Below are 10,911 nucleotides of genomic sequence, written 5' to 3' on the forward strand. Positions count from 1 at the left end.
CATTTAAAAGTATAGTACTCAAGAAAATCAATTACATAACCGAACATAGTGGAAACATGAATCACAATGACCGAACATATGCAAAAATAAATAAATAAATAAATAAATAAAATTCATGACGGTTGTGAAAAACTCAATTTTGTCGTCTTCTAGTTCAAGCTCCGAAGTGTGATGGTCTACGAGTAAAACCCTTCGTCGCTGCCTCAGGCTCTTTCTTCAACAAATAACAAAGCTTCAAGTTCCACTCTACACCTCTCTAACTCCTGTAAAAGTCGACAAGGCATCAGATTTAATAATGCAAATTCCTAATTATAGAACAATATATGTTTGAACGAACTGGACCCCTATCAATTGTGGACACCAGTAGACTGCTACACAAAACCACAACTGAAATCAATTTAAAAGGATACAATGCCCCATGTTGAAGAAATCCAAGAACGATCTGGGTACTCCCAACGATCAAAAAGCACATGGCCCCAAATTTATTTTTCATTAGGTAAAACAAGGAAAGAAGACATCAGGGGAACCAAGAGAAACTCCAAACACCATACCAGAATTCAATTGTGCGTCTGTTTTCTTTTTCTCCAGTAATTGCCAAACTAATCAAAATGAAACCTTACCCTAACACCATACCAGAATTCATGTAAAAAAAAAAAAATAGAATTAGGGATTTTTTTATTTGAAAAATTAGAATTAGGGTTTTTTTTATTTGCAAAATTAGAATTCTATGTCGTCTTCTTCGTAATCGGTTCGAAACATTTTCCCAAATTTTCTGGTGAGAGAGAGAGAAAGATGAAACAAGTTAATACACACATAGAAATCACCAAATTCATCAAAACCCAAAACAGATCTGGTTCGAACCAATGCAAACCCTAAATTGGTTCGAACAAAAAAAAGCCGTAATAAGAGAGAGAGAGAGATAGAGAGAGGGGCTTTTTAGTTCGATTTCGAACCAAACATAGCCCTAAATTTGGGTCGAAGCCCTAAATCGCAGAAAATCCTGAGATCGAGAGAGAGAGAGAGCTTGGTGGTACCTTGTTGTTCCTCTTCTTCTGGTTCCAGTGAGATGCTTCGATCTGGTCGTCGTCTTTAGTTGGTGTCGTCTCTTCTCTTCTTTTCCTCTCTCTCTTCGTCTGCATTGAACGGGTGAAAGTGAGGGGACTGGGGTTTTGTTAGGATCCGACTGAGAAGATCCGGATGACCCGCGAACGATTTTACCCGACCCATGATCCCTTCTTACCCGCGAGTCTCTCCCTTTTATCTGAGTCGTTGGATCTCATCCAATGGCTAGAAAGCAAACTTCGCATTTTGGCATTCTAAGGGCGTCCGCATCTAAAGCCCTTTGATATATATATATATATATATATATATATATATATATATATAGACACACAGAGTCAGTCTCAAATGAGAGAGTCCGCATTTTAGTTAAAATGTGGACCTCCTCATTTCTCTCATTTTCCAATCGAATTTCGATGATTCGAGCCGCTCAATGTGTTCAGAACATGATTTTAAGAGTATCCGCAAGAAATGGACAAAAAAAATGAACGCGATGGGCTTCATCCCAGCAGTTTTTGTTTGAACCGTTCGATAAAAAATAAACAAAAACTGCTCGGATGAAGCCCTTTCCGATCATTTTTTTTGCCGATTTCTCGCAAGTACCCTTAAAATCACGTTCTGAACACATTGAGCGGCTCGGATCATTGAAATTCGATCGGAAAAGGGAGGTCCGCATTTTATTAAAATGAGGTGGTCTGCATTTTAGTTAAACTGCGGACCTCCTCATTTCTCCTATTTTCCGATCGAATTTCGATGATCCGAGTCGCTCAATGTGTTCAAAATGTGATTTTAAGGGTACCATCTAGAAATCGGCAAAAAAAATGACCGAGAAGGGATTCATCCGAGCAGTTTTTGTTTGTTAACAAACAAAAACTGCTCGGATGAAGTAAACAAACAAAAACTGTTTGGATGAAACCCTTTCCGGTCATTTTTTTTGCTGATTTCTAACGGGTACCCTTAAAATCACGTTTTGAACACATTGAGCGGCTCGGATCATCGAAATTCAATCGGGAAAGGGAGGTCCACATTTTATTAAAATGAGATGGTCTTTACGGGAGACGAATTAATATATATATATATACACACCACGGATCCAGTGAGGGATCCCTTACCAGTCTACTGTGCGGACCTCCTCTTTCCCGATCGAACTGCGATGATCCGAACCGCTCAATGTGTTCAGAACGTGATTTTAAGAGTACCCGCAAGAAATCAGCAAAAAAAATGATCGGGAAGGGCTTGATCCGAGCAGTTTTTGCTGAACCGTTCAATAAAAAATTGCTCGGATCAAGTTCTTCCAGATCATTTTTTTTGCTGATTTCTCGCGGGTACCCTTAAAATCACGTTTTGATCACTTTGAGCGGCTCGAATCGTCCCAATTCGATCAGAAAATGGGAGTCCCGCACGGTAAGCCCGTGCGGGATATATATATATATATATATACGGGGCGGTTTAATGGACAACTATTTAGACACTTAAAAAAACACCCCAAATCTCAATCACATAGTTCCCGATCAAATTTTTATGATCTGAACCGTTCAATGTGTACAAAATATGATTTTAAGGGTGCCCGCAAGAAATTAGCAAAAAAAAAAAAGACCGGAAAGTGCTTGTTCTAAGCAGTTTTTAATTGAACCGTTCATTAAATCTAAGTTAAAAACTGCTCAGATCAATCTCTTTTCGATCTTTTTTTTGCTGATTTCTCACGGGTACCCTTAAAATCATGTTCTGATCACATTGAGCGGCTCGGATCATTAAAATTTGATCAGAAACTATGAGGTATTTTTTTAGGTGTCTACATAGTTGTCCATTGAACCGCCCCGATATATATATATATATATATATATATATATACACACACACACACACTACAATTCTAATAAGGGCGTCCTCACAAATCATAACTTGCGGACGTCCTCTTCTGGCCGTTGGATGAGATCCAACGGCCCTGATTTTAAAATGGCATCTCGCGGGTAAAATGAGGAATGGGTCGGGTAATATCCACACGCGGGTCATCCGGAAACCACACACGGGTCATAACCCCCCAAACTTCCACAGTACGCCTCATTCTACTCGTTTGAACGAAGAGAGAGAAAAGAGAGGCGATTCAGAAACGAAGAACGAAGATCGAAGAACGAAGAACAACGGATCTCTCTCTCTCTCTCTCTCTCTCTCTCTCTCTCTCTCTCTCTCTTCGTCTTCCCTCTTTCGTTCGTAACTCAACGCAAAAAAAATGACCATCTGTATGTTTTTTTTTGCAGATCCGAACGAAGAACAAATTGAACGTGGGTACAGTAGTGAAGACGAAGACCCGACCTTCTTCGAGGTATCTCTCTCTTTCTCAATCAATTTGTTCAACCCCCAATTTTTAGGGTTTTTTTTTTCGAAAATCTTGTTTTTTTTTTTTTTTCGAAAATCTGCTTCTTTTTTTTTTTTTTTTTCGTTTCTGTGTGTGTGTGTTGTATTTTATTGTGTTAAATCAGTTTGAAAAAAAGAAGTGCAGGGTTCTTTATGGTAGATAGATGATCCTAAAAAGTGTTATGCTTGAGTTGACTATGAACCATTTTCTGAAACATATGAAGTTGCAGCACTGGTGCAAAAATTAACTCTATCTGAAGTTGTTTAGAACTTACAAAATCTACTAGATTTCGAAACTACTTGAAGAGGTACATGCCTTAAAATTAACTGGGTTTGGATTTGTCTCTTGTTCGAGTTAGGGTTTCTTAAATCACCCAAAAAGAAAAAGTGTGCCCCATTCGATTTTACTGGATTTTAGAGCTTGCAGATGAATAGAGGAAATTTTGTTCATTTTTGCATGCATGTTAAGTACTAAAATCTTGTTTCTTGTTTATTTGCTTATCAAGTTAATTTTTTTCTAAGAATGGCAGAAAAGAGGTTCTATTATGTTGTTTTTGTTGGAAAAGTCCCGGGAATCTATGAAAGTTGGATAGCTTGTAGTGAACAAGTAACTCGCTTCTCTGGGGCTGTGTTTAAAAAGTATCCCTCATTGGAAGAGGCAAATAATGCTTGGAGTGTGTATGTTGAAGCTCATTCCAATATGCAATTGTTGTCTCCTCAACTTGCTCAACTCCCGACCAATTATCCACCTTTGCTCGTACCTGTGCAAGCAAACATAGATCACCAAACTCCTTCCAACCAGCCCAAACATTGCATGTACATTGCAATGCTCTTACTTGGAGCTGTAATAGAAATTTTAATTTTGTTGGTCACGATGTATATTTTCTTTTAGTTGGTTTATGTAAAGCTTAAGTTGAACAAAATTTCTAGCTTGTGATGTGTACAAATTTGAAACTTGAGCAAGTGTTATTGCTTTATGAGTATGGTACACTGAATGTTTTTTGAACCACGCATTGGCAGCACATGTGATACATTCTTGGTGCTTTGTGGTGTGTACAAATGGGATTGTGTGACTCTAACTGCAGATTTGAAAATTTGGTGATAAGTTCGAAAATATTGTCCACCAGTTCCTTTTCTCTTTGCTACTTTTCTCTTTGCTACTGATGGAGCAGAATTCATGTTCAGTTTTCGTCAAAGGAGGGGCTCTGTGATCGTTTGGAGTTGGCATATGTTGACAGGGGACAAAAACGAGAAGAAAATGGCAAAAGGAAATTGTATGGCCACACTAAGTGATATGGCCACAAGCTGTTGTATTAGCCACTAAAAGTGACTCAAATGTTGATTTGGTTTTCAAGGAAATTGGTATCCCAGATATTTCTTGCTCAGTGGTACTCCTTGTTTGTAAATAGGAATGGGTTGTGCAATCCTCCTTGCATAGTATCCGCAATTAGAGATAATCATACAGCAAAAACGTTTTTCATCACCACACAAATTTGAAGGAAAACGAGAAACACAATGGTAAAAAAAGAATCGATCCAAACAAATGGTATAAAAAGAATTCATGAACAATAATATTCCACAGATATCACCAAAAAGGTATAACAAAATAGCAACAAAGCCAAATCCCAACACAATCAGAAGGATCACTGTAGCTTTCTTCCGTGCATCATCCATAGATACGACCTGAAAACCAGAAAACAATCTACAGCAGAGACCAGAAAACAATCTAGTAAAGAGCTCTGTCCAATGGACCTGTGCTAGATCCCCTTTATATTTCCCACTCTTCACCCGGACCCAAGTGCCCACTGAAACTTAAACTTCATTGTATTTGCTTCGCACAGAGAGCAAATGAGAAATTTCATTACTTGGGACTGGTGTCACCCGGCTCGAATATATAGAACAAAGACCTTTGCATGCCTACATTTGAATTGACATGTTTCCACATTAGTTCACTCGCAGTAGCATCCCCAATAAGAGCAAAAATACTGGCATACCAAAAACAAAGCTAAATATTTGCCATAACCATAAACTAAAACGACGACAAAGAAGAAGAAAACCCCACATGCAATGCAACATTACGTAACGAATCTTTCGCATACGTAACGAAACCAGCACCTGGTCTGTAACGCTCTTCCATCATTTTTTCCAATTCTTCCTCACTCATCTCCTCCTCTTTGGGAAAAAGTGGAAACTGATGGTCTTTTCCAAAATCATTTTTGCCTTCGTCGGTTGTTTTAAATTCATCTTCTAGGAAGCCTTTATTCAGTGGAGAAAAAGAACAAACCAGTAAGCCAAGGTTCAAAGCATAATCACAAATAACTAAAGCAGTTCTACAACCCACGCAAAAAAAGAAAACAACATTTCACCACAACGTTATCCAAAACCAACAAGATCAGAAGTTTCAGAATGACATCACAACAAAATCAGAAAAGCCCACATGCAATGCAACCACAAAAGCCCCAACAGTAGTTCCAAACTGCTACACCAATCCATCCTGCAAGCCGAATAGGCAATATTATCAATAGAAGAAACAAAATAGATGTACCACAAAATCGTTTGAAGCATTTTATAATAAACACTTACAAGCATCGTCGTCGTTGTCGTCATCTTCGTCGTCGTCGTCTTCATCATTCAACTCAGCATTTTGCGAAGATCTAACAAAAAAAGAGAGGAATTAAAATGCAAACAATGAAATAATTAAATTTAGATTACAAATATTGAACACATACGTGCTGAGAAGTTTTGGACAATTCTTTTTGTCGTGCGATTGCCCTGTAACGCTCTTCCATCATTTTTTCCAATTCTTCCTCACTCATCTCCTCCTCTTTGGGAAAAAGTGGAAACTGATGGTCTTTTCCAAAATCATTTTTGCCTTCGTCGGTTGTTTTAAATTCATCTTCTAGGAAGCCTTTATTCAGTGGAGAAAAAGAACAAACCAGTAAGCCAAGGTTCAAAGCATAATCACAAATAACTAAAGCAGTTCTACAACCCACGCAAAAAAAGAAAACAACATTTCACCACAACGTTATCCAAAACCAACAAGATCAGAAGTTTCAGAATGACATCACAACAAAATCAGAAAAGCCCACATGCAATGCAACCACAAAAGCCCCAACAGTAGTTCCAAACTGCTACACCAATCCATCCTGCAAGCCGAATAGGCAATATTATCAATAGAAGAAACAAAATAGATGTACCACAAAATCGTTTGAAGCATTTTATAATAAACACTTACAAGCATCGTCGTCGTTGTCGTCATCTTCGTCGTCGTCGTCTTCATCATTCAACTCAGCATTTTGCGAAGATCTAACAAAAAAAGAGAGGAATTAAAATGCAAACAATGAAATAATTAAATTTAGATTACAAATATTGAACACATACGTGCTGAGAAGTTTTGGACAATTCTTTTTGTCGTGCGATTGCCCTGTAACGCTCTTCCATCATTTTTTCCAATTCTTCCTCACTCATCTCCTCCTCTTTGGGAAAAAGTGGAAACTGATGGTCTTTTCCAAAATCATTTTTGCCTTCGTCGGTTGTTTTAAATTCATCTTCTAGGAAGCCTTTATTCAGTGGAGAAAAAGAACAAACCAGTAAGCCAAGGTTCAAAGCATAATCACAAATAACTAAAGCAGTTCTACAACCCACGCAAAAAAAGAAAACAACATTTCACCACAACGTTATCCAAAACCAACAAGATCAGAAGTTTCAGAATGACATCACAACAAAATCAGAAAAGCCCACATGCAATGCAACCACAAAAGCCCCAACAGTAGTTCCAAACTGCTACACCAATCCATCCTGCAAGCCGAATAGGCAATATTATCAATAGAAGAAACAAAATAGATGTACCACAAAATCGTTTGAAGCATTTTATAATAAACACTTACAAGCATCGTCGTCGTTGTCGTCATCTTCGTCGTCGTCGTCTTCATCATTCAACTCAGCATTTTGCGAAGATCTAACAAAAAAAGAGAGGAATTAAAATGCAAACAATGAAATAATTAAATTTAGATTACAAATATTGAACACATACGTGCTGAGAAGTTTTGGACAATTCTTTTTGTCGTGCGATTGCCCTGTAACGCTCTTCCATCATTTTTTCCAATTCTTCCTCACTCATCTCCTCCTCTTTGGGAAAAAGTGGAAACTGATGGTCTTTTCCAAAATCATTTTTGCCTTCGTCGGTTGTTTTAAATTCATCTTCTAGGAAGCCTTTATTCAGTGGAGAAAAAGAACAAACCAGTAAGCCAAGGTTCAAAGCATAATCACAAATAACTAAAGCAGTTCTACAACCCACGCAAAAAAAGAAAACAACATTTCACCACAACGTTATCCAAAACCAACAAGATCAGAAGTTTCAGAATGACATCACAACAAAATCAGAAAAGCCCACATGCAATGCAACCACAAAAGCCCCAACAGTAGTTCCAAACTGCTACACCAATCCATCCTGCAAGCCGAATAGGCAATATTATCAATAGAAGAAACAAAATAGATGTACCACAAAATCGTTTGAAGCATTTTATAATAAACACTTACAAGCATCGTCGTCGTTGTCGTCATCTTCGTCGTCGTCGTCTTCATCATTCAACTCAGCATTTTGCGAAGATCTAACAAAAAAAGAGAGGAATTAAAATGCAAACAATGAAATAATTAAATTTAGATTACAAATATTGAACACATACGTGCTGAGAAGTTTTGGACAATTCTTTTTGTCGTGCGATTGCCCTGTTAACCCACAACCATGACAACGCTTAGCTTTCTTGGCAGCCTTTTCTTTCCCTCCCTTGAGTCGTTTACCACAACCCTTAGCTCTCACTTGAAGCGGTTCTTTCAAACCATGATCACGAATAATCGACACTTGGATAGCACTCCCTTCACCATCTTCGCTTACTTTTTTCATGTCACACAGCTTCTTTTGACCCGAACTCAAAAGTTCTTCCACAAATTGTGTTCCGTCCTCAGTTACTACGGCCTCATCAATTAAAGTAGAAGCAAGTTGGAAGAGTCTATTTCGCCACTCTAACAAAGGCGTGTCACATATTTGTTTCATGCCTGAACTCAAGTCATCTCTAACTCGCATAGCCTTCGCTGATTTTGTCCACCTCCACAAGATGTATTCATTAGGCAAATCTTCTATTTGCATTCTAGAAAAGTAAGCCAAGATGTGCCGACAAGGAATTCCGGCACACTCAAACATCTTACAACTACAACGGACATGGTTTGACGACTTATCTACCACAACTTCACGAACCCTCGAACCACTCCCCTTTATCCTATGAACGGCATACACAACCCGATGTTCATCCTCATTTGTTGCCATCACCTTATAAGAAGTATTTTGAAAGAGCTCATCTTGAAACATGTAAAATATCTTAAATGTATACAGTTCACTCATTGTCGACTCCATGGGGTACATAGATTTCAAGTTGGGCCTCTCATTGACGTCTTTATGATCCCTATCCAACTCATTATGGCGTATACGTGCAAGTCCCCTCCCAAAACGCGTCACAAAGTCCAACAATGAATTTTCTTTAGACGCATACCTCTTGAAGAATGAATGAGTAATTTCGGCTCTTTGACTACTAGTCATGTGGGCAGAAAAAATGTGTCTCACGTATGCAGGAACCCATCTCTCACGAATTTCGTACAAGTTTTGTAACCAATCATTGCCGGATAAGTTAGCTTTATTTATCACCTCTACCCATCCAGCCTCGAACTGTTCAGGGGTCTCGGAATTCCATATACAATTCTTAAACTCCTCATAATATTCTTTGTAGGACAACGCACTTAATTTTTCTGAAAACTTATTCGTAATGTGCCACATGCAATACCTATGATGCGTATTCGGAAGAGCAATACCAATTGCTTTTGTCATTGCGGGATCCTGATCAGTTATGATCATTTTGGGAGGGCCTGCGGGCATTGCTTTCAACCATTCCTTAAAAAGCCACTCAAAAGTCTCAGCTGTTTCATCACATAAAAATGCACACCCAAAAAGAGTAGTCTGCCTATGGTGATTAACCCCTAAAATCGGTGCGAAAATCATAGAATAACGGTTAGTGTTATACGTAGTATCAAACACCACAACGTCCCCAAAATACTGGTACGACTTTCTAGCGGTTGCGTCTGCCCAAAAACAATTTGTCATCCTCCCCTCATCATCTTTCTCGATTGTATAAGTAAAACCGTCGTTCTTTACTTTTTCAGTCTCAAAGTACTCGTACAACATATTGGCGTCATGTCCGTCTACCGTTTTCTTCATATTCCTTTTATAATTATAAAGATCTTGTTGTGAACATCCAACATTTTGAAGACCTCCCGATTCCAACTCAAATAGAGTCATTTGTTGACAAGTTGGCACATTTGCTGCTGAAAGTTGTTCTATTAAAGCTTTTTTGGCAGCGGACACTTTGCGATGGGATCGGAGCAAATGCACCCTTCTCGGAGACGTAAGTGCGTGATTATGACTTTCGAAAAATTGGGAGACAACATACTTTTCCCCCTTCCTCACAACAGCTAATTTTGCATGACAATTCTCTCTAGTTAGCCCCCGACGCCGTTTCTTTGGTTGAGTACTTTTTTGGACCCTCACCCCTTGTTTGAAACAACAAAACTCCTTCCTAACGATTACATTGTCCGAATTCTTTCTACTAGAATGTGCTCGGGTACTAAATCCACCTTCTTTACCATAACGGTTGTAAAATTTTCGAACGTTCTCTAAACTGTCAAACTCTTGGTTAATTTTTGGTATGAGCTCATTCTTGACTTGGGGAGTGTAAAGTAATTGTGAAGAATTAGCAGATGACAGCACACTACAATCCAAAAGACAAAATAATAACAATTGATCAATTTCGTATAATTTTTTAATCCTAATTTTTTAACCCAACGACGAAGGGAGAGAGCCAGACCTTGGTTGGTGGACGGTCGGTGGTGGCATGATGCTTTCTTCTTCTTGTCGATTGGTCTCCATATCTAGTCGGGGAAAAAAAATATAAATGAACCTTCTTTCTTTTCAAACTTGTTCAACACAATAAAATACAACACACACAGGAAAAAATTAAAAAAATTTCAAATCCATTCAAAAAAATCTGATTTTTTCAAACATATGAAGTAGTTTCGAAATCTAGTAGATTTTGTAAGTTCTAAACAACTTCAGATAGAGTTAATTTTTGCACCAGTGCTGCAACTTCATATGTTTCAGAAAATGGTTCATAGTCAACTCAAGCATAACACTTTTTAGGATCATCTATCTACCATAAAGAACCCTGCACTTCTTTCTTTCAAACTGATTTAACACAATAAAATACAAAACACACACACACAGAAACGAAAAAAAAAAAAGAAGCAGCAGATTTTCGAAAAAAAAAAAAAAAACCAGACTTCCGAAAAAAAAAAACCCTAAAAATTGGGGGTTGAACAAATTGATTGAGAAAGAGAGAGATACCTCGAAGAAGGTCGGGTCTTCGTCTTCACTACTGTACCCACGTTCAATTT

General features: G+C 38.1%; 2 protein-coding genes across 2 annotated transcripts; both read right to left on the bottom strand.

The window, feature by feature from the left end:
* Positions 1–5,358: 5,358 nt before the first annotated feature.
* LOC131309344 (uncharacterized) lies at positions 5,359–7,863 on the bottom strand. Its single transcript, XM_058336005.1, has 9 exons — positions 7,808–7,863; positions 7,467–7,700; positions 7,302–7,372; positions 6,815–6,974; positions 6,650–6,720; positions 6,163–6,322; positions 5,998–6,068; positions 5,530–5,670; positions 5,359–5,399 (listed from the first exon to the last, which is right to left on the bottom strand). The coding sequence occupies exons 1-9, from the start codon at positions 7,861–7,863 to the stop codon at positions 5,359–5,361; spliced, it is 1,005 nt and encodes a 334-aa protein (XP_058191988.1).
* On the bottom strand, positions 5,615–10,276 carry LOC131311381 (protein FAR1-RELATED SEQUENCE 5-like). Its single transcript, XM_058338818.1, has 8 exons — positions 8,100–10,276; positions 7,954–8,024; positions 7,448–7,864; positions 7,302–7,372; positions 6,796–7,212; positions 6,650–6,720; positions 5,998–6,560; positions 5,615–5,908 (listed from the first exon to the last, which is right to left on the bottom strand). Coding segments are annotated over exons 1-3 (1,734 nt in total). The 5' UTR covers positions 9,761–10,276; the 3' UTR covers positions 5,615–5,908; positions 5,998–6,560; positions 6,650–6,720; positions 6,796–7,212; positions 7,302–7,372; positions 7,448–7,862.
* Positions 10,277–10,911: the final 635 nt, after the last annotated feature.

The sequence above is a fragment of the Rhododendron vialii genome, chromosome 12a (assembly GCF_030253575.1).
Source record: "Rhododendron vialii isolate Sample 1 chromosome 12a, ASM3025357v1".
Taxonomy (NCBI): Eukaryota; Viridiplantae; Streptophyta; class Magnoliopsida; order Ericales; family Ericaceae; genus Rhododendron; species Rhododendron vialii.